The sequence below is a fragment of the Xiphophorus hellerii genome, chromosome 12, assembly GCF_003331165.1.
Source record: "Xiphophorus hellerii strain 12219 chromosome 12, Xiphophorus_hellerii-4.1, whole genome shotgun sequence".
NCBI lineage: Eukaryota > Metazoa > Chordata > Actinopteri > Cyprinodontiformes > Poeciliidae > Xiphophorus > Xiphophorus hellerii.
Window position 1 is genome coordinate 1,370,954 of NC_045683.1, and position 26,375 is coordinate 1,397,328.

Sequence of the window (26,375 nt, forward strand, 5' to 3'; positions counted from 1 at the left end):
GTTACATTAATGATGAGGTTAAACGTTAACATGGACTGGGAACCCACACATCCTGGACACAAACTCTTTCAACAAAGCACAGTATATATACATATATTTACAAGATGCACAAAATGTTATTTTTTAATATCTGTACATGTTTATATTTTAAATATCTTTACACTGAGCACAAAGCAGAACGAACGTCATATTCCTTGTTTGGGTTCACCAAAGTGGTGAGGAAAGCTGATTCTGATTTCACTCTTCTTCTCACTGTGAGGAAGAAAGTACTGAACATTTATTTGGGGAACATCCAATGTTCTCATTCTGTAATAATTTGGTCACATTTGCAAAGTTTCCTTACAGAAAAAGCTGGAAAGAACGTCGTATTATCATAGTTGTAAATAGTGCTCATTAACAGTTAACCATTTTCTTTGGATGAAATATATGATGTAATCATTTAAAAAGAAACTAATTTAAAACATATGTTACTTCTGTTAAAACTTTGGATTTAAATAATCAGAAAATTGTAAAAACAATAACTCTTAATCTGCTTCTCATTTATCTTTATTTAGATGTTGTAACAAACTCTTTATTCTATGTACTTGGATGTACTTCTGTGTACATTTGCTAAGAATGAAATAAAAATAAAACTTTAATCAGAGTGAGCCATCTTCGTTTTCCCGCTCCTCTCTGGTTCCCAGCAGGACAGTCACATGACGCAGCAGGAGAACCTCCTGACTCCTGCTCCTCCTCTCTTCCTGTCAGCTCCTCGGTGTTTGGATCTCCGTTAGCAGCAGAAACATGGCGGACACAGCCCGGGACCCTTCACCGGACCGAACCGACTTCCATGAGGTGGAGGACGGAGAGGACCTGTTCCCGGAGCCGAGCGCCGAAACCCCGGAGGTGAGGCGGGAGGGAGGCGGCGGGGTGATGGACGGGGGAGGCCGAGGGGAGGCAGACAGCCGGGCAGGGCGTGATGGCTCCGGCTGACAGCGGAGGAAAACTCCGCTTAAATCCAAGCACGGATGAATGGAGTTCGGTTCGGACGGGGAGTTCTGGTTCAGTGTTGTTTTGGAGGAGAAGCGGGATTTTACCTCCAAACAGTGGCCTTCACGTACAGGAGCCGATTAGGTTCCCTAACTGTTAGAAATAAACGCGCAGGTCAGGTGACGGTCACACAGGTGAGCATGGTGGTGCTTTCAGGGGAGGCCAGGAAAAAAGAAACAGTTATAATGCTGCATTTCAGCTGTTTTCTGCTGTTCTTACATCTGTTTTTTATTTTCAACAATAATTAAAGACAAATAACATTAAAGAATAAAGACACGAGCTTAACATGTTTATGGGTGTTTTACAGTCAGAAAAGGAAATAAAACCTTAAAGCTTAACTGAATTATATTTGTTCGGGTTAGGGTTGGGGTTTGGGTAAGGGTTGGGGTAAGGGTTCGGGTTTGGGTTGGGGTAAGGGTTGGGGTTAGGGTAAGGGTTGGGGTAACCTCATAAATAAACCAAACCTTCGCTGTTTTCTGAGTAAAAGTCACAAAGTTGCCTTGAAGGATTTCTTCTCCGTGTTATCTTTATATCTGAAGGACCGTTGACTGATGACGTGGCTGATCTGGGTTTGTTTTGGGTTCTGAACATGTTAATCAAACTATAAACAATAATTAGAAAAATGATCATCAACCTCTGAAGGTTGGAGCTTCCTGCTGCTCTCAGATAGGATCTATGATCCGTTTCTCACGGGAAGAGGATTCTTCTTGTTGCTTAGAAATGCTTGAAAATGCCTGAATTTGATGTTTTTAGAAACTGGATCTGCTTTGTGCTGCTTTGTGAGGTCAGTATGTACCACAGAGTGAAGAAACCAACATCAGCAGGGTTTACGACCCATCAGGTTTATGGGATGAAGAAGTGAAATCAAAAACTTGTTGTAATATTTAGGAGAGTGCGTTTCGTTTATAGATTCACCTGGTGGTTCAGAAATGCTTGAATTGGACTTTCAGAACCTGATCTGAGCAGAAAGCAGCTGGAGGTCCAGCTTTGGTTTTATTTCTAACGGTTTGGACTTTTTTCTGTCTGGTTTCTGAATTAAAACAGTTTTTTGTTTTTTTAATAATTTTTTTAACTGTTTGTTTGCCACTTTTTTAGTTTTGCTGTTTAGGTTCAAAACAATCGATTCATCAACGTTTCTGAGTTTCTTCACTGGTTTACCATTAAGTAAACTTTTAAAAAATATATATATATAGTTATATTAGTGTTATATTGAAGCATTTTGATCAGTTATGTTTTAGTTTCTACTGGTGAAAGGCTGTAAGCAAATGAGCAATTAATCAATCAATCGGTTCTGATAATAAATTAAAATGAGCCCAATAATTTCTTTTCTGATGAGCTGTAATTGTGCTTACAGAGACTTTGTAATCCATTTTATTCATGGTTTGGTTGAGTGTGGTTTATATATATTTTTTGTATTACTTGTTTTGGGTTGTTTTGTTTTATTTTGGATATTTGAAAATATCTTCCAGTTCCTGTTTTTTATAATTTAATGGTCTTTGAGAGAGAAACTTGCATTATTGTCCCATTATCAGTAGGTGACTCAAGAAAGGTTTCAAAATGACAATATTCTGGTTTATCACATCGATTACTGGGGCTTTTTATCATCCAGCAACATTTGTTATTCTGACAGGCCGAGCAGTGACCCAGATGTTCATATAGCAGGCTGGACTGGGTCGCCTTTCTGGGAGGTTGGATCCATTTTATCTTTCAGAACCGCTTTAATCCTGCATGGAAAGGATTCAACAACATATCAGAACCAGTCCTCTGAGGTTCTGGTCCAGTTTGGCATGAAAACATCACAGTTGTTCACAGCCTGATGCTCTCTCTCGTGTTCTCCTGTCCTGAAGAGGAACCACGGCTCAGCTTTCAGCTCGAAGTCTTTACTGCTCCTGCAGAGGCTGGAATAAAACTTTATTGCTGCAGAAACACAAACAGTGACAAAGCAGGAGCAGAAATGGGTTTATCAGGACCTAAAGTCAGTTCAGAAACAAACTACACAGCATGCAGGATTTTATACACACACACACACACACACCCACACACACACACACACACACACACACACACACACACACTAAAAGAGGCCTGGTTGGCCTCTTTTGTCCTGTCAGCACTCTGGGTTTCATTCCTGGTGATGATTGTCTTCCTCAAGTATTACAGCAGCTATTCAATGATGTGTGTGTGTGTGTGTGTGTGTGTGTGTGTTCATGGTGTCGCTGCTTCACAAAGCCTCATTAAATGGATGAAGGATGTTTTATTGCCTTTAAGATGGACCGGGGGTCAGGTCCAGTGCTGATTAACCTGTTTCCTCCTTTGAGGCGTCAGTTTGCAGAACTGGATCTGATTTTGTTTTTGGTTCATGATGATCCACTCTCAGCTGGGTTCTTATTGGGTTTTGCTGCAACTATGAAGCACAGAAAATGTTTTGCATTATTATACGTACATTTATAACATGGAATTTTTTCCATCTCTGATATGTAATGAGAAATAATCAATATTTAAGAATGATTGAGTTAAAATAAGCTTCTATATGTTGCTGAAAAGTTACTTGCAAGTTATTTTTGTTCAGCCAACCCTTCGCTGCATTAATGTTAAATCAAGCAGAAATTGTTCATTTAAATATTTATTTAGTGTTTCTTTTGCTGCAGATGCTTCAGTTGCTTTGTTATTGCATTTTACGCAAAATAAATTCTTATTTAAAAATAGGATTTGAATTGTTTATTTGCATTTTTACATTTTTATATTGTATAAAATAAGATTAGTTCATTGAAATAATTTTTATTTGATTACTTGATTAATCGTTAGAACAATCAGTTGCTAAAATAATTGCAGCCTTTGTCAAAAAATTAGGACTGCAACTAAAAATGTACAATGTCAAATTTATTTATATAGCATTTTAAAAACAGGTTTCTGCACCAAAGTGCTGTGCAAAAACCAAAAAGTTGATGAAAAGAGACAACAAAGAATTAAAAATAATAATAAATAATATTATCTCACTATCTCTGAACTTCAGGACCCAGATTACAACAGATTCTGTCTTAGATGATAATAAAATGTTTATTTTTTGATTTATCTTTTCATTCTGAGTTTTTGTGTTTTTTGCTTCATCGGTTTGTTTCTGGGTGATTTCACTCATATTCATCCTTATTCTGGTTTTAAATGTGACGTTTTCCTCCTGGGTTTCCTTCACTCATTGCTGAGTAAGAAGGGAGGAAGTCGACCGTTATCACCACTCATTTCCTCCTCACTCGTTCATCCTCTCCTCTTTTATGTCCAGTCAGCTATAATCTGTCTGTCTTGTCCTTCTTTTGCTCTTCCTGGACTCCAGCTGTGAGCCCGGTTCTGTTTCTGTCTCTACAGGCTTGTTGTTTTTAATCCAACTCTGACCTGAGAAACCTCCACCTGCTGCCAGACACACCCAGCAACACGTCTGCCATCTGCAGCAGCACGAAAAACGACCCTGTAGTTTAGTTTCAGCTGCATCACAGGAACGTTGCTGGGTTCAGGCTGAAGGACGCAGCCTGTGTGACGAAAAGAGGCCGTTGGTCTTAGACTGGTTCAGCAGTAAAGTTGCGTCACTCTGTGGTTTGGAACTGAAAACTGCTGCAGTTTGACTTCATTTATAAGCTTTTAATGGCATAAAGTAAATCTGGGAATATTTTTATTTTAACTAGCAAAATTAAATTGGAAATAAAATATTTTTTTTAGATTAGCCTTACTTAAAAAATGCTACTAAGCTAAAATTTGTTGCAGCAGTTGTGGGTGCTTCTGCAAAGCAACACATCTAAAGTCAAGTTGGACACAAACAGGGAGCAAATTAATTCATGCATTCTGCAAGTTCAGCATTTACAAGTAGAAATTACAAAACTGTTAGAGGAAAATTAAAAATGTCCTGTACTGACTGTGAGATACATTTATTTAGGTTTTCACTCAAATCCTGTTTTCATCGATCAATCAAGTTTATTAGTACAATACATTTCAGTACAATACAACAGGGCAGTTCAAAGTGCTTTACATCATAAAAACACAAAATAAAAAAGTTACTAAGTAAAAGTTAGTAATACTTTTCATGAAGAATTTAACTTTACTTGTTCTGAAAACCCCATCATGAACATTTTCACCTTTATTTTCATCCACATCAGATGAGTTTAAAAAAACAAACCCAAGCTAGTATATAGTTTATGGGATGTTGGATTATTTCAGAGATCCTGGATGCTTGTTTGGGTTTCAGTTTGTGTTTGTTCGTCTCTGACGTAAAGAACCCAACATGCTTATTTGTTTTTTTAAGTTGCTTTAAATCTCTGTTTCTGTGTGTTTAGTCACAACCAGCCAGTCTGTCTGCTGTGGACATCAGCACCAACGCAAATGGACCCAAGCAGGACTCATTTTTTGATGATGACAACGAGGATCTGTTCGCAGGTATGAACACACACAGGATAATAATAACAAATAGGTAATTTTTACTTTAGTTTATACTTTACTCAAGGGTCTGAAGTGTTTCCAGTGATGTTTATTGACCAAGAGACAGCAGAAGAAGTGCTCAGAGGGAAATGGAGCGAAAAGATCTGCTGTGGCGCCCCCTCAAGGCAGCTGAAGAAAAGATTGAACATTTTGGGTTTTTTTTCACTTTGTCATCAACATTGAAGAATAAATTATTCTTAAGTAAAATTACATGTAGTTTCTGTATTCAGAACTTACATTATACATTACTACATATATTTTGATGTTTTTTGTTAATATAATATTTTAACACATTGTTATTGTAATGGTGTGTTTGTTCAAGGTTATGATACCGTCTGAATTTCATCTCATCTTATTTCTTACTCGGATAATAAAAACTGCACAGTTTTTGGGATATGAAATGAGCCATGTTGTAAATGACAGCTCCTGTTTTTCCTTTAAATACGGAAATGATCAAGTAATCAAATTGAGGGGCCATATCGGACATTCCAGATTTCCATGTTTATTTATTAAAAGGGAAGTATTTACTTTTAACAGTATTTTACGTCACTATTCTGCTTTAACTACTCAAGACAAGAATTTAATGGTGAAGATTATCTGGAAAATCTTTTTAGCAAAGTTCCAACTCATAAACTTATTCTTTTAAATCACATTTTTGTTTAAGGAATTTCATATCAGCTGCTTCTTAATTCATTAATTGTTTTTTAATCACATGTTTCAAATAATCTGCTTTTATACCCTTTTGCCAATATGTTGCTGATTTTGCTGATATAGCTTTAAACCTAAACTACAACTTTGGGATATTTGTGTTTGTTAAAATTGGTTTTGAAGGGTATTTCATGTTTAGGATGTGCTAACTTCAGCATTTTTCTTGTATTGTCTGTTAATGAGATGTTTATTTCAGATTGTTCTCTCAGACTTTTCATTCAAGAGTCCCTGACGGGCCTTTGGTGATATTTTAATCTGCGCGAAATAACAACATGAATATCTGTTTAAAATAAAAGAAGAAAAAAAAACATGGAGGACATTTTTGACCCCATAAAGCAGTTGATACCCAGGAGTTCCATTGAGAAATGATGGCGTGTATGTGTGTGTGTGTGTGTGTATAGAGGCTACAGAGGAAGTGTCGTTGGACAGTCCAGAGAGAGACGTCTTGCTGTCTGACGGCCCGTCGCCCGCCATCACTCCCATCACGCCCCCCACCTCTGTGATAACTCCTCGCATTGGCCACACACATGACGACATGTTCACACACTCCTCCTTTGACGAGGTAATCTCTCACACACGCGCGTACACGCATGCACACACCCACCCCTACGCGCACACACACAGTTTTTCTTTAAATATGAAACACTTAAAAAATTATGTGTCCTATAAAAACTGAAGGTACTTTATTTCTGTTTCCTGTAGATTGAAGAGGAAGAAAGTGGAGATTCATTCGACATCCACATATCAGTGTCAGATCCTGAGAAAATTGGTGGGTTCTCGCTGATAAAGTGTCCCTGTAGCCCTGAAATAACTCAGCATGTCCCAACATTCAAAGAGATGAAACAAAAAGTTGGGCAGAACAAGAGTGAGATGATATTTTTCCCCAATAGAGGACTAAGCTGAATTTGCTTCATCAAATTTACTTAAGTTTCTGAGGTTATTGGTCTAATTGGTGCAGTAGAGCCCCCCGGAGGTTCTACTTGTCACTGCAGCTACAGTATATTTCCAACAGAATAACTTCATTGTTTGGAACTGAAGACATGTTTGTTCTGAACAGACAACAAATTCTTTACAGTGTGTCCACACATCCTTACAAAGTCTTAAATTGATGTATCTAAAATTAATGCCTTAAAATTTCTTACTCATGAAAAAGTAAGGTTGCCTTAAATATATTAATCAAATTTCTTGGATTTTGTTGTAACATGACTCTTTAATCTCATATAATCATGTATTTTATTTCATATTTTTAATTGTGGGAATTTTTAGTCTTGCCAATTGTTGAGTCACGAACAGACATAGTGTTTTGTGACTAGTAACTAGCTGCTAATATACCCTTGCTTGCTAGCTTGTGTGTTATGTGTTAGTTCTAATCCATGCTAGACTCAGTACATTTCTGTCATGAAACACGTGTTAAATTTCATTCATAAAAGCCTTAAGATGTGTTAAATTAGAGTTGGTAGAACCTGCAGGAACCATGTTTTTATATGTTCACTAGTACTCAACTTGGTCCTCAGTTCCTGTGTTAAACATTAAATCAGCAGCAGTAAGTAAAACGGTTAATAACCAGTTTAACCAGTTAACTGAACTGTATTCTTCCTTCAAGCACCAGTTATTCTATTTATCAGAGTTTCTGTTTTAAAACATCATGTCATGTAACAAGCAGAGCAGTTCAAACTGGTATCTGTGTTTCAGGTGACGGTATGAACGCATACATGGCCTACAAGGTGACAACGAAGGTGAGTTTCATCAAACTGAGTTTTTATCTCCCGTCCAGGTCAAATCAGAACCTCTGTGCAGAAAAATACTCCTTGATGACATATTTTTACCTACTAATGTTCTATTTTTAGCCCTGCAACGCTCTGTTAGACAACAGTTTATTTTAGGAAAGCATTGATATAAGAGATGCATCTTCATTCCTTTGTGTAAATCTTCACTGCTTAGCTTAGTGTACAGTTTCCAGACCTCCATGATGTTCTCTGGCTGGTTCCTTCACAGAACCAACTTAAATTATTTTAAAAGCTTTTAAGTCTTTCTCTCTGTGTGTCGCTCCCAGACCTCCATGTCTCTGTTTAAGCAGAGAGACTTCGCAGTTAAAAGGCGTTTCAGTGATTTTCTGGGTCTGCACAGTAAACTGGCCTCCAAGTATCTGCACATAGGGTACATCGTTCCCCCTGCACCAGAGAAAAGCATTGTGGGTAAGTTGAACTAGAACCATGACAGTCCTGGGCCTTCAGTGACCGAGATTATCAGGTTTGCATCATCATCTTCTGCTGAAGCTGAAGAAAACTCATGGAGAATTTTTGATTCCTTACAAGCAGTTCTCAGTAATTTATCTCAGAGCAAATTATTAGATAGTCAGAATGTCAGGAAGAGGAATTCAAACAAAGTTTTTAAAGTGTTCTCTTAAATAAATATTTTAAAATATCTTAAATATTTGTTCTTTTCTGCAGGGATGACCAAAGTGAAGGTTGGGAAGGAGGATCAGTCATCCAATGAGTTTGTGGAGAAACGGAGGTCTGCACTAGAGAGGTACGAAGAAGAGAAAGAAACACAAATGTAGTTAATTATAAAACCGTTTTTGTCTTAAATTAGTGTTACTCATTTTTGAAGTAATATTTGCTGCTACATTTATTTTAATAATTTGGTTATAAAGTAATAAAGAAGCTTCAAAAACTAAACATATTTTCATCAGTTGTTCAACTCTTGCTTGGAATCATAATCCTGATATTTACTCAGTTTTATTTAATAAAGCTGCACAACGCTGGCTTTGAAATATGTAGTACAAAGAATTACAGTTTAAAGAGTAGAGATGCACTATGAAAATTTTGTTCTGTTAATTTTAGCATTGTTTTTTAACTGCTAACTGCTACTAGCATTAATTAGACCAGCAGTTCTAAGGAGCTATCTAGAGATAATTTTGCTGAGTGCTGCTACGTCCCAACCATAAGTACTAGAAAATTTATCAGATGATCATCGAACTACTTTTAATTTTGTTAGCAGTTGTTACTCAGGTGCTAATCACTACTATTGTAATTAATACTGATTGCTGAACTACTGGTAATTTGCTAACAGATGCTAGTTGCGGACGCTGGTCATTCAGAAACAGCCAATGTTCCTTTGATTTAAAATGAGCACTTTAGACAAAATCAGTAGGTTTACACCTGACCGCTATTTATGTTAGCAGTGTTTTGTTAGCTGCTAATTGCGTTAATTACCCTAGCATTGCAAGCAGTGCTAAGCAGCTAACTGCGGCTAATTTTGATGCGGCTACATCCTAACCACTCATACTTCTGATAAAATTAGCAGGCGATCACCTAATCATTATTAATTTGTTAGTAGTTGTTTAGGTGCTAAACGACATCATTATGGATTATATTAATTTTGTCAGCAGTAGTTAACTGCTAACAAAATGAGCAATTTTAACAAATCTAGAAGGGATCAGCAGCCAATCACTAACTTTCATTTTGTTAGCCTTGAAATCAGACATAGCTGATATTCTGAATTAAAACATTTTATTTATAACTTAAACAGAGAACATGAATACCTTCCATGTAAATAAAAAACTGAGTTTTAACCTAAACTGTCTAAAAAGGTGAAAAATGCTGCCTCTTCTCCCATTGTGTGTCTGCGTATTAAAGTTCAATGAGATCAGAACAGTAAAGGCTGAAAGGTTAAACTACAAATATTAGATACATCATTATCACAACACACATCCTGTGTTTGTATGTAGAATACTGAAGAGGTTGGAGGGTGAGGAGGCGGGTTGACATTCTGCTGCCCTTTATTGATGCCGTTTGACTGGCAGGAAGGTCAGCCGGAGACAGCTGATGGAGCTCAGAGTGACAGAACTACATGCTGATGGACAAACACTCAGAAACGCTTAATGAGGACAAAAATCCTCACTCAGGAATTTAGGAAACACATTTTTCTTTTTTGTCATAAACTGTGAATATTTATGATTTAGTGACCTCGTTTGCTTCTCATTATTGGCTTCCCAGCTTCACATAGATTTTCACACTTTACTAAAAAGTAAAGTTAGATGTTTGGCAGCAGTGGAGCATGTCAAGCAGGGAGCTGCCCTGCATTAACAACCCAGATGTAGTCGAAGAAACGCTGCTCTTCCTCTTCTGATCGGTATTTCCTCCCTGCTTCAGGTATCTGATGAGAACGGTCAAACATCCCATCCTGCTGAAGGATCCTGACGTCCTGCAGTTCCTGGAGAGCACCGAGGTAAATCAGACGCTTTAACCAGGAGCTGCAGCCCGCTCATTATCGCCACTTCTCCACATTTCTGCCTCATCTGGAGCCCCTTTTAATAAAAAAGACAAAGAGCAGCATCAATACTTAGAAACTGCTGCTGGTTGTGCTTCACTGCAGAAAATCAACACCTGCAAACTGCTGGTGTCTGAGCTCCAAATTGGAAGTTTGTTGCTTTAACTCTAAATTGAAAAACACACATTTTGTTTGATTTTACCCAAAACCGTCTTTACTTGGTAATAAAACGTCATCATCTGTACTCCTGTCCTCCTAAAGAGGGAAAACTGTCCCCAGGAAGCTGAATAACTGCCAATTCCAAACAAAAGATGGGTGATAAAAATCCCTCAACGATTCCAGGAGGGTTCAGGTTGTTTGGTTTATCATTTCAGGAACTTTTAAAACAAACCATCACAAATGGCGTCGAATCTGGTTGTCCAATGAAAATAACATTAATTGGCCAGTTCTTTCTCCCCATCTGTAGATTACTCAGTGGTTGTTGTAATATTAAAAGAAACCACCATTTTATTTATGTTTTTAGGTTTTAAAATGAAGGAAATCATAAAACTTTAGCAAAAAGAGGATGGATACATATTTTTCTATGGGGTGTTAATTCTGAAAAAAAAAAAAATCAAGGAAATAATGTAAAATATATTACTGGTACTTTTAATATCATTCTGTCCAGTTTTATGAAAAAACTTCTAAGACCTGTTTGTTATTGTGTTTAAAAAGATTTTTATTGTTTTTTGTAATTTTTAGCCAGACGTTTTTAGAGCCATCGTGGAAGATTCAGATCTGCAGGTTGCAGATTTCTGGTGAACATCTTTTGCTTATCAGTTCACTTTTCTTACATTTACAGTATAACTAGCGCCCTGTGATAGCGTAGCCCCGCTCCCTGACGAATTTAGAAAAAGCCAAAGTGGGCGGAGCCAAGAGACACCGGAGGCGTGGCCATGTGTGGGATGAGCAGAGGGGCTTACCGGGCTGTGAGCAGGACAAGAGATGCACCGCTGCCAGTTTAAGGATTTTGTCGCTATTTTTAGCAACTTTTCAGACTTGCTAGCTACTTTTTTTTTTTTTTTTTTAAAGTGACTAGCAAAAAATCTACTTTGTTGTTTCTTATAGGAGACTTTTATGGATGTATGAAGTGGACGTTAACTACGGTCTACTGCTAGAACCAATAGGAAAATTCACCTGCAGTATTCAACACACAGAGAGCAGCACTGAAAAGGTTTTAGGCTAATAAAAGCAGAATTAGGAAAATTTACATGAAAACTTAAAAATAATTCTCAGAAACAAAAAGATGGCACCCTCAACATATTCACACTGTTTATCTGCAAAAAAAGTTGATTTTATTAGAGATTACTTGCCCAATTAATACACATTTTGCATTTTAGTTGCTCAATCTTGAAATGTCCTATTTTCTCTCTGATGTTTCTAATCCAAATTTGAACCACTGTGACAGATGATCGATTATAATCCATTTTCAACCCGACTCAAACCTGGCAGATAATATTTGAGTCATAAAACTAAATTTCCCTGCACTGGAGTTCTGGGTAGGAGAATTATTAAATGACTTTAAGTTGCTGCTTGAAGCCTGAGCGGAACGAAACGTCCCTTAGGTTGGTTTTATTTTATACCTAAAATGTTGAGTTTCAAAAGTACTAAAACCTCCAGCCGCTGTTTGAAAAGTCGCCAAGGCCACCAGTAAATGAATTTATTCCGTCATTTATTTTGTTTCTTCCTGGAAAATCATTTGTAATACTTCTTATCTTCAGCAAATATAAACAGCTTCACTTAATCCAGTAAAATTTGACTCCAGTGTTTGTTGAGTTTAACTTTTAGAAACATCCGGTCACACAGATAAATAACACTTCTCTCTGAAAAAAGGCTGGAAACTCGGATGTCTTTGTTTCGTTTTTTCCCAACAAGGTCAAACCAGAGATCCTCTGAAAACTAGCGCAGGCTTTAAGAGCCGCCGACGTTTCCTGTTTCTTCCATTTATTTCCACTCACACTTAATCGCCTGCAGCGTGTCGTCCTGTCGCCTCCGACCGATCCGCCCTGGTTCCTGTCGACCCGACGCCTAACTGCGGCCGGGATTGTTCTGGCTCCGATAAATGGCTGCGTGTCACAGATCTATCAGACGAATCGCCGGGAAGCTGAGCGCGGCGTTCCGTCCGGTCCGGTTAATGAAACACGAGCGGACGAGACGCAATTTAGAGCTGCTTTCCCCCCGTCCCTCCCTCACCGAGGGCCCCGGGGACTCAGCCGTCCCCTCAGCGCCGCCGCCGCGCCGGCTAAATGAGATCTGAGCGGCCAGAAGGGGAAAAGGTAAAACTTTCCCAAAATGAAGAAAAATGAGCCTGTTTCCCACCTGATCCGATTGGTTCTGCTTCTGCTACAGTTGCTCCGCACATAAAGTGGCTGATTTAGGAGCAAGAAAACATCAGCAGCGTTCCAGCAGAGACAGAAATGAGAATGATAAATTAAATAAAAAATAAGAGCCGCAGAAAAATAACCAGAAAACGGATTAAGTTTACGTTTGTGTTGCAGCTGCCGCGCGCCGTCAACACCCAGGCTCTGAGCAGCGCCGGGATCCTCCGGATGGTCAACAAGGCCGCCGACGCCGTCAACAAGATGACCATCAAGATGAACGAGTCGGACGCCGTGAGTGGAAGAAAACAGAGGGATGAACAGAGAGAGGGAAAAGGAAGGAAAAGGAGCCTGGATGCAGAGTAGAGAGTAAATAAGAAAGTTAAAGGATGGATGGAGAGATGGAAACGACAAAGAAGTTAAAGAGAGAGGAGAGAAAGCTGCTGGAAACAGGAAGGAGTAAGATAGGAAAAGAAAAAAGTTGTGACAAATGAAGAAAGACGGAGAGAATATAAAGAAGTGATGAGACGATAAGGAAGAGGTACAGAGGAGGCAGCAAAAAACTAAAATGGATGGAAGAATGGAGGATAAACAATACAGATGAAATATTAAAGAAGAGCAGTGGGTGAAAACAGGATGAATGAAGGATTTAGTTTTAAAAACTGGGAGAAAGTTTCAGCCGTTCATCAGATTCTGTTTGTGTTTTTCCATCAGTGGTTCGAGGAAAAGCAGCAACACTTTGAGAATCTGGACCTGCAGCTCAAGAAACTTCACGCCAGCGTGGAGTCGCTGGTCTGTCACAGGAAAGGTACACTTCCTGTTACCAAAATAAAAGCATATGAACTAGTTTGGCTTTTATACATTTAAAAATGTCAATATTACTTGAGAGATTTGTTGTGATTTTGATAATGCTTGTCTTAAAAAATAGAATATGATCTGGTAGCTTTCTTGAGTCTTTATGAAATAAATCAATAATATCTAGTTTTAGCTGTAATTGGTTGAAAAAGACTCAGAAAAACCCAAATATGCCCCCAGTAATCAGCTGATGGAAATGAAACGAATCATGGAATTTATACTGGATTAAGAAAAGTGAGTCATGATGATGATGAAACTGTAAAATTGAATTTATTGATATGCAGAACCTGCTGTTGGCAGAGCTCCAGCCATTTTATGGAGAATGTTTTTCCTTTCTGTTGGTGTTTCCACAACCTTCCAGCCGTAAAATTTATGTTCAACTGAAGATCCTCCTGACTTCTCCTAACATTTAGTAATGTTAGGTGATTTCTTAAGGCTGAAGGTGGTTTAATAATAAACTTTATCTTAAAGAAATCAAGAAATTCTAAGAATTTTCCTAAAATGACGTCATTAGGAGCTACTTTTAGTCTGAGAACTCTTTGATCCGACAGCTCAGAAGAACGATAAATCATCCTGACGTACGGATCAGACCTTTAAGTTCTTCATCTTCCTCGCCTCCAGAGCTGTCTGTAAACACGGCGCAGTTCGCCAAGTCGGCGGCCATGTTGGGGAACAGCGAGGACCACACGGCGCTGTCCAGAGCTCTGTCCCAGCTGGCCGAGGTGGAGGAGAAGATCGACCAGCTGCACCAGGACCAGGCCAACGCCGACCTGTACCTGTTCTCTGAGTTACTGGGCGACTACGTCCGGCTGATCGGCGCCGTCAAGGTACAACGGCAGAGACAGCATGGAAACAACCTGCAGGAAAATCTAAATATTTACTTTGATTCTTTATGTTTTCACATCAGACTTCTGAACCAGATGTCTTGGTGCTACTGCAAAAACTAATATCTATTATCTTCCTGATCTCCATTCTTGTGGTTCAGCCAATCAGAGCCAAGGACAATGAATGGCGCTTCTAGAGTAGCCATTTTGCAAATGCCATCTGATAGCTAGTCAATTAGCACGGTGTCCAGATATTTCAGCTTTTATGGCTGCATTTTCTTTTGAATAATTTAGATATGCTGTACAAAAAACATCTGGTACCACATAAATTATCCGCTAATAATTTGGAGAAAAATCGACGGAGGTTCACTGCAGTTTCCCTTTGGACAGACGAGCTTTTCTGTGTTACGAAAAAGTTCTCAGAAATGTATGAATGTTGTCTGAACTGCAACACCAATGAAGAACATCATCATCATCATCATACATTTTTAACCAACGGTGAGAAAACTCATGCTAATCCTCTAATAGCTCTACGTCGCGTTTGCTAACTTTAAAAACATTTAGCACAATTAGCTTCCCCTAAATTAATTATTCCAGATGAATTCTAAAGCGCCAATTTACATTTAGTCATTTTCACATGGTGGGTGTTAGCTCTTTAGCATTAGCTTCTTCTAATTAGCATGGTGTAGCAGAATTAATGTTTTCCAAACCGTTTGGGGAAAAACATTTTCTCACAAATATCCAGTTTGATGACATGAAAATCCTAATAAAACCTGAGAGGAAAGTGTTTTAATTTCTGACTTTTATTCTGAAAGTGAGCGTGTTTGTGTCCAGGGAGTGTTTGACCACCGCATGAAGACGTGGCAGAAGTGGCAGGACAGCCAGATGCTGCTGCAGAAGAAACGGGAAGCTGAAGCCAAACTGCAGTTCACCAACAAACCGGACAAACTGCAGCAGGCCAAAGACGAGATCAAAGAGGTGAGAGAGTCCAGAACCGACCGGGTCGCCGGGCAGAACAGAGCTGTGGTTCCAGCTGTTCGGGTTCTACTGGTACCGTCCTGAAACGGATCAGAAACAGATTCACCTCAACTCATTTTCATCCCTGTTGTGGTTTTCATACAATCACAGTTTCATTTCCTGGATTTTCTTCAGATATTTTTTCACAGAATTTTCAGCTCAGTGAGAAAGAGTGATGCTGTGGGCTTCCTAAAAAAACTGGTAATCACCATGGCAACCTTTGTTTCAGCATCTCCTGACATTACTCGGAAGATTTTCTATGATCAGGAGAAATTGTAATTTTTAACAGGAAGTTGAGCTTTTGTGGATTTTCAGATTTTTACAGCCCATAACTATTCATACCCCCAGCAGATTTAGATATTAAATTATTTTAATTTTAACAATAAGTTTATTTCTGATGACAGACATCTATCAAATCATAAAAAAAACAAAAATATATCTGTTTTTTTATTCACATTTTATTAAAGGACATAAAATGTGGAGAATAATTTTTAACCTTAATCTGACAGCATTAGATCTTTTTCTGTGTTTCCTGTGGTGATGATGTCCAGATTTTCACTGATTCTCAGAATCGTATCGGGAATCGTCTGAGTCGATCCAAAACATTAACATGTCGGCCTCGTTAAAAGAAACCTGAATCTGGCAGGCTATGAATACTTTTGACCTCAACTGGACTTTTAAAAACAAATTAATCAACAAATCACGTCGTTGATTTTATCGACTTTCATCTGAAAAACGGCAGAACGTGTCGACAGTTTTACAAGTGATCACTCTGGATCATAGTTTATCGTTTCCGGGTCGTTTTTTTTTGTTCATGTTTCATCCACATAAAAATTGTTCATGTAGGTAAATTTCTCACAGAAACCAAACCTCAGGCTGCAACAGGAAGCTCTTGATCAGGGACCTTTAACTCCAGGTGGCAGAGTCTGGAGCGCCCTCTGGCGGTGAAAAGCAGCATTACATCTAATTATCATTGGTGCAGTTTCTCCCCCTGCTTTTTCCTCTTTGTTTGCTCTAAGCTGTGTTTATTTTTCTGAAAAGAGGCAAAATGTTGATCTGATCTGAAGAGAGAAGAAAGGAAACTTCTGATTAAAGCTGATGCAGAATCAATGGATGCACATTTTAATAAAAACTGAATTTATGAGCTGCTTTGATAGAACCAGTCATCATCGTTTCCTCGGACTCTGCAGCGTTTTGCTCTGATCAGCTGAATCCTTTCCCATTGAAACAAAGCGGATCCGGTCCGGCAGCCGGCAGAAACTCGGCTCAGTCATCCGAAAACTTCTTTTCCTTCCCGTCTGCAGACTTCAGTCCAACTCACAACGACAAACAGGAGAGTCGAAAAATACTTTATTAGAGCTTCTGTTGAAGCCGTCACTGCACAAATTCACCCGTCAGAACCCACAGACACAGCGAGGCGAGCGAGGTCGGGGGTCGGAGCACCGGGGGAGGGGGGGCTGTCCGTCAGAGGCTGCAGGCGCAGCGATCGCAGTAGAGTTACAACCCACATTTATTTGGAGTTTCCTGTCAGCAGTCGGGCTTCGGCTCTGACAGCAGAAAACACACAGCGGCTTTTTCTGACGGGAAAACGAGTTTTCCTCGCCGCTGCAGCTGGAAACCTGCAGCTGATCCGAACCTGAGCTGGAGGGAAACCTGGGAGCAGAACCTGGAAAAATTAAAACCCTGCAGGTTCAGCTTTACACCAGGCAGAATCAGCAAATTAACTCTAATATTAATAAACCGTTTCTGCTGCAATGCAATCTCTAAGTCAAAAACTTAAATTAAAAAGTTGCATATTTTCATTTTTTTTAAAATTCAATCATTAATTCAGAAAAATATAGAAAAGTAGCAATAATTCTGTCAAAGTAATTTTCCTTTCTTTATTAAAATTAAAATTAAAAAATTTATTAAAAAATTAAAAATAAATAATAATTTAATTTTGAGTTCAGTTATATTTCTAATCATCAAGCTTCTTTGTGACAAAGGCTCCTCCGCTGTAAACCAGAGCATTAGCCCACACTGCCCCCTGTGGGCACCAAACTCAAACTGCAGTCAGCTGGGAAGCTGCTGCTCTAAAATCTGTTTAAAATCGCTGATGCGTCTAAAACTGGCCAATAAATACATTTTAACCTTAAACTAAATCTCTGAAGTATTTAAAAACTCAAACTCAGACATTTTCAGTTTTTTTCTAGAAAATTTCTGAGACTTTTTGGCAGAAATTTGCTCCTTTTTTCTATCTTCAGTGGCTGTAACTCGTTGTAAATGTCTGCTCTCAGTTTTAATAAACAGAAAGAAAAGTTTTAGATTCTTTGGAGCAAAAACTAAGGAATATTTTCAGAATATGAACTTCTTCTGCTCCAGACATTTTCTGAACTTCTAAAGTTTTAAGTTTTTGATTTTTCATGAATTCCACTAAAGGGCTGAAATTTATCAACATTTTTTCTGTAAGTGTGCAAATTTTCGCTCAGTGGTTTTGTTCTTCCTCGCTGTTTGCTCATCTTTCTGGATCTTCCTCTTTGGCTCTGGAAGCTCTGAGTTTATTTTCTCCAGCCTCTTAAATTTTGTTGCATTTTCCTTGCCATGCCTTCCCACCACCAGGAGATTGAGGAGGTAGGCCCCGCCCCCGCCTGTTTCTGTCTGTCCGTGTGCTGCCTGCCTGCTGCCTGCTTCACGCCTTCATTTGCCTCATTTATTTCACCTCTAGCACATTTAGTTCTACATATTTTTGTTTTTGCTTATAGTTGTGTTTTCACATCCATCCATCCTCTGCCACATAAATTAGCCTGAGTAGAGATAAAAAAGTTTTCTGACCTTAAATTTGACTTTTAAAACCTCGAAGTTTCTCTGAAACGTTGATTTAATAAGGAAAATACTTCCTGTTTAAGTAGGTTGCTGGTTTAAATCCTAGTCTGCTCTGATTGGTTGAACTCAGTGGCCTGATCAAACCCCGCCCACCCGTCTTACTTTGTCATTGGATGAAATGTTGGTACACGCCCCCAGGAGCAGAACGTAAACGATTTTATTCAGTCCAAAAAGTGACTTAATCAGAATCAAGAAATTACACTGAAGTTTTTAAATGTTTCTATTAATGAAGCTGAACTTAAAACTAAATTTCATAAAAACTTAAAGGGACAGTCCAGATTTATTTCCAGTGAGGTTATGTCAAGAGGTTAAGAGCAGTAAATATGTTACCTGCAGCATATAACAGTTTCATAGACCTTTTTTCATATGATTGTTTTATAAACTCTTAATATTTTAGCCAGATTTCTATCTGGCAGTTATTGTATTAATTTCCAGAGATTATGGTAGGTTGTAGTGAACAGAATGAAAACCTCCAACTTGTTGTCACAACTCAGCTTTTAAACTCCACTGATCACAAAATCACACTTTAAAAAATGATTGGTACCAACAACACTTTTTAAATTGATGTTACTGAAGCGTTTTATAAGCTGGTTGGACAGAAGTGATGAGTTATTAAAGTAATTTTATAATGTGGAATATTTTTCACCTGTGAAATAAAATACTAAAATGTAGTTTTTTTTCTAAATTTCTCACTGAGTTTATGCTGCTATGATGGAGTCTTAAGAAAAAAAAGAAAAGTTACCAGAAAAATGCCACAGAGCACGCTCGTAATAATACAAGAATAAAGTCGTTTTAATGGGAATAAATTCATAATATTACTGGAACAAAGTTGTAATTTTATGAGAACTCCTGAATCCAATCTTTTTCAAATTAAGGGAATATAGAGCGTCTTGTGAAGTTATACATTATTTATGTTACTAAAAAGAAAATGATTTTTTTTTTAACACATCATCAAATAATTATTGGTAGCAGGACTTTGTAAAGATTGTGCAAATGACTGAGTCTGTTTCAAAAAAGAACCACAGACTTGTGAGCTGATCATTTATAGCTCCAACTAATTAAATAGTTCTAATTAAAATGACTTTTTCTCATAATTTTACAGTTTTATACTCAAAATTTTAAAAAGTCCTTAGCGTAGCCCTAACCTCTGCCATAATGCTGGTGCAACAAAAAATAAAATGGCACATTTGTACCAGGCAGTGTGTATTAAAACAAATAAAGACAGAAACTCTGAATATTTTCTGCTGTCTGTGTTTCAGTTGGAGGGAAAAGTCCAGCAGGGCGAGAGAGACTTCGAGCAAATCTCCAAAACCATCCGCAAAGAAGTCAGCAGGTTCGAGGTACGAGTCGGACCCGGCTTCATTTTTAAATCCAACGCTTTCTGCTCTGTTAGTTTAAATTCATCCGTGTTTTTCCTTCAGAAAGAGAGAGTAAAGGACTTCAAAATGATCATTGTTAAATACCTGGAGTCGCTGATTCAAACACAGCAGCAGGTAAAACATTTTATAAACCTGAGTTACACATTTCATTGTTGGAGAGTTAAAGTGACTAAAAAAAGACTTGTTTTTGCTTGAAACATATTTTTGTGGAAAATGTTTAAATTAGCAAATTTTTATTATTCATAATGTTTTATAAAAAAAATAAAAAATTGAAACAAAACAGGAAATTAATTTGAAGTTGTACATTTTTCTTTTGTGTCAAATTTTTTAAATTGTTGCTGCAACTTTAATGAGAATCAATTTATGGCAAAAAGCAACAGAATCGTCTGTTTCCTGACCTGCAGCTCATTAAATACTGGGAAGCCTTCCTCCCTGAAGCCAAGGCCATCTCATAGAGCCCCGGCACGCAGCAGAGGGACAGACTACACTACCCATCATGCACCTCTCCTCCTGTTTGACGTGGAAGCCAAGATGAGGAGCGAGTCAGATAATCAAAGTGTCTTTTTGCAATTAAAAAAGCAAAGTTCACAGTTTGTGGTTTTTGTTTTTGAACTGAACTGATTGATTTTACGTCCCGAATTATGATTCAGGAAACAACCAAATTCTTATAAAGCCTGAAATAAACAGTAATTTCTGTCAGACAGTGAACGCAGCACGAGTTTACAACACAGAAGAAAGACAGCTTTAATCTGAAACATCCAAAGCTTTCATTGATTTATTCCAACATCTGACACAAGGGGGCGCTTTATCGGGACATTTCTATTAAAGGATCATTTAAAATTGCCCAACGAAAGAAAAGTGTTAGGTAAAGAAATTAATTTTTGGATTTATGGAAGCCCATTGTTGTCTAAAAATGTAGAAAAAGTTTGAAAGTTGAAATGAAAGCAGAAAATAAACTCTGTTGCTTTTTCAGCACAAAAACTAAAATCTTTTACTTATTTTGCAGAAATACAAAAAACAACAAAGCTTTAATTTAGTTTTTAACTTTCAGTTATTTTCTGGCTCTGTCGATTAAAAAATCAGCCCAAACAGTAAGAAAAAATGAATACATGACTAAACTAATTAACAAATGTAGAAAATAGAAAATTTCAGTCAATTTATAAAATTCTAAATTAAAATTTCAGTCACGCTTCCTGGTTTCAGATTATTAATTATCAAGCTGATGTCAAAATCATGCAAACATGGTTACAAATAAAAATGTCTTGAGATGCTAATATGTTGAAAAGGTTTGACAGCAGTCCAACAGCTAAATGTTGTTCGGTGTTTGTGCCACTAGATGGCGCTGTGTGATTCATACTGGAACTTCAAAACATTGCAAACATTAGAAGGTTAAACATTCAGTATTTCAGTTTAAAATACGCTCAAAATTAATAACATTTTTCTGCTTTTTTGGCAACAAGAAGCTTCCGTACTTAATGCAAAATACTCCATTACCCATGAGCCTTGCTGAGATCAGAAGTTTGTTTCAGGATTTTCCAGAGAGCTGCACAATCCTTGAGCTTCAATGCAACATTCCCTGCCTGGCAACTGAGTTGAAGTGCTCTCTGATTGGTTGTTGATATTTTTTTACTTTTTCTGTTGTTTTAGTGAGCAAAGTTACTCAGAAAGATCCAGAATATCATTTAGAACCAGAACCATTTTCCACCTTTATTCACTGCATTGAGCATGAAGCTTTTTAAACATTTTTCCAAAAACAATCCTTCGCCATCAGCAGAGGAACAATTACAGCTTCTTCAATCACTGATCTCATCATAAAGTTATTCCTCTTTGCTATTACTTCCTGTTAAACCTTTCATAATAAGAGCCTTGTTTCTGTTGCTGTATGATCGAAAGTGAAGGCAACGTTTTTGTTTGAGCCCAAAACTGGAAGAGTCTCTCCCTCTGGTTCTGTTCACTGCAGATTTAATAAAAAGGTTCAGTTTATAAAAGACTGAAACATCTGATAAATTTACAAAATGTGGCTTTTGAAGTATCCAAAATGGCACTTTGGGTTATAAACAAGCATCTTTTATTTCTAAAAATTTGTTCAGACAGAAATATATGAACAGAAACAGATTGAATTTTCATAAAAAGCAGTGATTTCTGTTCAATGCTGTTTTTTTTGGTATAATCTTTAAATTTATTTGCAGACTGAACAGAACCAGTTTATGTTCTTTATATGAATAAACCGGGAAAGTGAAGGTGATGCTGTGAGCTGTTATTTTCCTGAAAGTGTGAATTTATCAGCTGACCGTTTGTCCGTCCCTGAAAAAACTGAAGACGTTGAGTTTTTTTTTTTTTATCTGTCTGTGAATCTTTGTGAAAGCTGCAGTTTTACATGTTTTGTAGCAAACCCTGCAGTTTGTTTTGATGTTTTTGAATGATTTTAAATCACGTTGCAGAAAAACGTCCAGAATCAGTTTGACCTGAAAGTGTTTTCATCTCTAAATGGTTTGAAACCGAAGAAGAAATGGAAGCAGCTTTGATTTTGAGTAATTTAATCTTCTGCATATTTCCAGCTCTGCTCATCTGAAATCTCAACATTTATTGGTTTGTATGATTTTTTAAAAATCTTTTACATTCTTGTTAACCATTGATGTGCAATGGTTGGGAAGGTTTTTGCTGATTTTCTTTTGTATTTTCAAAGACGAAGAAATTCTTGATTGTTTGGAAATCTTTTGATGTGACATTCCTGCAGTGCAGCTGAGCTGATGATTGAAGACTTTAATTACAATAAAGAATGTATCTCATCCTTTATTTTACTGTGTTCTGAGTATTTGTTTTACCTTTAATGCTTTAATAAAACACTCCTTCGTAGATAATGTCAGATTTAGCTGTTGATAGATTTTTTTGAGTTTGAGTTTACCAACTAACATCTATATACATTTTTAATAAATACAAATATATACACATTATCCCGTTTATAAATATTTTATGTTTTAGCCTTACACCCAAGCGCAGTTATGAAAATTGCCCACAATTTTATCCCGGGACCTTTCCTGTCCCGGAACCAATAAATATTGCCCGTATCCCTGGGGAAAGATTTGCCCAAACACCCTGGAGAGGAAACGGAAAAGACCGGTGAGAGTTTGAATTTTACTATTTGAATTTTCTTCTAATTGAGCAAAATTGGTGTCAAACGTTTGTGCAACGAAAGTTTTTGTTTGTGCTGATAATTTTTAAGATAAAAAAGTTTAAAGCAAACAAAATTGATATAAATTAAGTTTGCTATTTGTGCAACGAGAATATTTGTCGCACCGTTAATTAACACAAAATTTGTTTGATTTTGTGAATGTAGACGGTCTGGTTGACCATCGATAACCTCTGGAAACATTTACTAATATCTTTAAAATGATAGCAGCACAAACGACACTAATTCCGTTTGATTTAAAGTAAATTGGTTAACCAAGCCACGTCTGCAAATGGCGACATGCTAGTTAAATATTCAGTAGTTGAAACTTCTGTTGATGTACAAATCTTTGCTTAAAGTGCAACCAGTGCTCAATAAAGTGTTTTTAATAAAATGCTTTTAAAATGGACCCAGTAATGAAGGCGTCTTTATTACAGGTGGTCAAACTGATCAGGTTACATTAATCAGGTGTATTAGATCAGAATAATCTTATTTTAAGTTTTTTATTTTGACTCTCTGATAAATGTCCTCTGTGTTTTTCTAACCCAAGGCTAAATTTAAATACAATAAAAACCTCACTTGTTTGAGTAACTGAAATAAATTAACTTTTAAATAATTTTATTTATTTAATATATGAATATACAAACAGTTGTGAGGAATTTATTAAACATAAATGTGAACTACAGTAGGTGTTTTAACCTTCTGACTGTGTAAGATGTCAGTTTGTAGATATTTTACTGTAGTTTGTGTTTTTGTCTCTCTGAGTGTCACCTGTGTTCTGCGGTTCTGCTCTTTATTTTTCGCCGTCCTGACACTGGAAATGTGAATCGGTTCCCCAGGCTGTCAGCCGGTTTCCCATCAGCTCTGCATATCTGAGCTCAAACTGCTGTCAGAAAGTTGCCGCTGTGGTAGTTTGCATTGTGGCTGTCGCTACATTGACTAGCTGTCATATTCATGCTGAAGGTTTCTGCACAGCACAATTCATATCTGACTTTATTAAAACCGTCCTGAGCAACAGTTGTTATTATTAACGCTGCATGTCAGTCTGAATTTCAACATGCAGACTCCAGACTAAACTTAAGCACTTTGCCTCATCATGACCTAAAAACAATATTCAAAATAGTTCCATTTATTTGTAAATCAGTCATTTACTTTAGTGACCATTTGAAATTGTTTGCATTTTTACTCTCGTTAAACTATTTTAATTACTCGCCCTTAGCATTTTCTACATATTTTTGACATTGCATTATGATTTTCCTTTAGTTGTAGTATCTGTTGCTAATTTATGCAGCATGAATTTTACTGATAAAATAATTTAAACAATGACATTATCAAGCTAGTATTTAATATTTAGCATCAATTATACAAATATTTGATATGGCTAAACTCTAAACTTCAACTCTTTCAGTACTTTAATATACACATTTCCATGAAATGACAAATGTGTTTTGGTTAATTTTCTTCTTCATCCATCATTAGCTAAACATAAGTTAGCTAGCAGTTAGCATTTAGTAGCTAGCCAGTATTATCTCTGGAAAGTGTGCATTGATGCTACTATAGGTATTAATAAGCACAGACCCTAAACCTGTGTATGTAAAAACAAAATACGATTAGTTACATAAAAAAATGTACACATTAAAATATATACAAGTAATGTATGTAATTAAGTAGTAGAAAGTTAAATACTTGGTCCTAATTTTTGTGTAGAAGTTGTTTTTGTTTTTAGCAAGTGTGACAACATTTGTTATGAATGTGTTCTGTATCAATAAACTGAATTAATAATGAACTGATTTGTGTAATAACTGTCTGTTTTCTTTCATCCAGCAGCCTCAGCCTTCCAGTCTCTTCCAGGCTCTGAATAAAGCAGGTAAAGCTGCATCCTTAACCTCCCACTATCACTTTAACCGAAGAGTAATGGTTCATGCAGTTTTCCAGCTTCACCTCCACCTCTAAAAATTTCACTTTGACTAAAGAATAATGCGTCTGCATCTGTTTTTCTCGCTCAGCCTAACCTCTCGCACTCACATGACTCCAGAATAATGTAGATGTATTTATTTTTACCCCCTCAGCCTCGACCTCCGTCACTATCAATCTGGCTTTCTAATAATGTAGGCACATCTTTTCTGCTCGCCCTCCTCACCTCTCAATTTCCCCGCCACCTCAGGATAATGTAGGTGCATCTATTATCTCTGCTCTCTGCTGCGCTGCTGTCTGCGACCCCGTTGTTAGAATAATGTGGCTGCATTTACACAACCTCACACTCTATCTGACAGGGTCGGGGAATAAATAAATAGCCTCGCATGCATGCTGAAAGCACACTTTCTCAGCTTGAAGCTTTAAAATCATGCAGAGAAATCATCTGTTATTTTAGCTCAGGAGTTAATCACCAGATGGTTGCAGATTTTTGTTAACTTTCCCCTGTTTTCTCCGGAGACACGGCCACAGAGCAGAGAGAATGAAACAAAAAGCACTCAGAGGCTGATAAGAGTGTTGTTGCAGCTTTTATTTATCATATCGCCAAATAACCGTGTAGCTGTTGTGCTGTGGTCAGGATACAGTGACCTCGCTTGATCAACTACTCCCCTCTGCAGCCTGATAAGAGGGCTAATATAACAACAAGCCGGTCTGTAACTGTAATTATTTCTGCGCTGTCAGAGGAGGAACGAACCGCGGGCCCTCCAGCCGATTTAAATCTGCAGGAAAACTAAAAAAAAGGAAAAAAAACACAAGAGGAGGAGGAGGGAAAACATCTTCAACACCAGCAAGACAAATATCAGCTCGGCGTCCCGACACGCCTGGAATTGGACCAGTTTGTCATGCACAACACGAGAGCCCACATTCAAACGGCCAATCAGAACCGATCCAGACTTTACTGCAACAGCAAACCAGGTTCTGCTTAATACCAGAGAGGAAACGCTGAATAAACGGATCTTAGCCTCTCAGTTCATCTCTGGAGAGAACAAATACAAAATCAAACATTATCCAAATTAAAATGCATAAACCAAAGTTTCATGCTTTTAATTATTTTAATTATTTATAATGTACATTTGCTTAAAAGTGTAAATTCAAAAGCATTTTTTAAGTTGTAAACAGACTCATGAGCACTGTAAAAAAAAATTGTAGTTTTTTCTATTTTTTTTCTTCCACTCAAGAAAATGAGAAAACTCAAAAATCTGTTTTAAATGAATAAATTATTAAAGTATAACTAACCCTGCTATGAAAGCTTAGCCCCGACCCCTGACTCTGAGGGGCGTGGCCAGGTGTGGAGATGAGCAGAGGGGCTTTAATGGATCAGCAATATTTAGCAACTTTTCAGTCTAGTGTCTTTTTTGCTCAAAATAGCGACTAGCACCAAACCTAAAAACTCTTTTTTGTTTGTTTTTGGAGACAGTGACAAACCTCCAGCAGTCAGAGCAGAAAGGAGATTCATAATAAAAATATA

The 26,375-nt window shown here is 37.4% G+C and overlaps 1 protein-coding gene across 2 annotated transcripts; it reads left to right on the top strand.

Annotated features, from left to right (window-relative positions):
- The first annotated feature begins 686 nt into the window (after positions 1-686).
- On the top strand, positions 687-22,560 carry snx2 (sorting nexin 2). 2 transcript variants are annotated; one of them, XM_032578754.1, is made up of 16 exons: positions 687-885; positions 5,349-5,448; positions 6,600-6,760; positions 6,901-6,967; positions 7,891-7,934; positions 8,252-8,393; positions 8,649-8,727; positions 10,353-10,428; positions 13,008-13,121; positions 13,542-13,635; positions 14,304-14,509; positions 15,341-15,484; positions 18,122-18,133; positions 19,645-19,725; positions 19,807-19,878; positions 20,169-22,560. In XM_032578754.1, exons 1-16 carry the CDS (start codon positions 784-786, stop codon positions 20,217-20,219), a joined length of 1,545 nt encoding a protein of 514 aa, XP_032434645.1. In that variant the 5' UTR covers positions 687-783; the 3' UTR covers positions 20,220-22,560. The 2 variants fall into 2 exon arrangements, with proteins under 2 accessions (XP_032434645.1, XP_032434646.1); XM_032578755.1 differs by lacking the exon at positions 18,122-18,133 and having other exon boundaries at positions 689-885.
- The last annotated feature ends 3,815 nt before the right edge of the window (positions 22,561-26,375 follow it).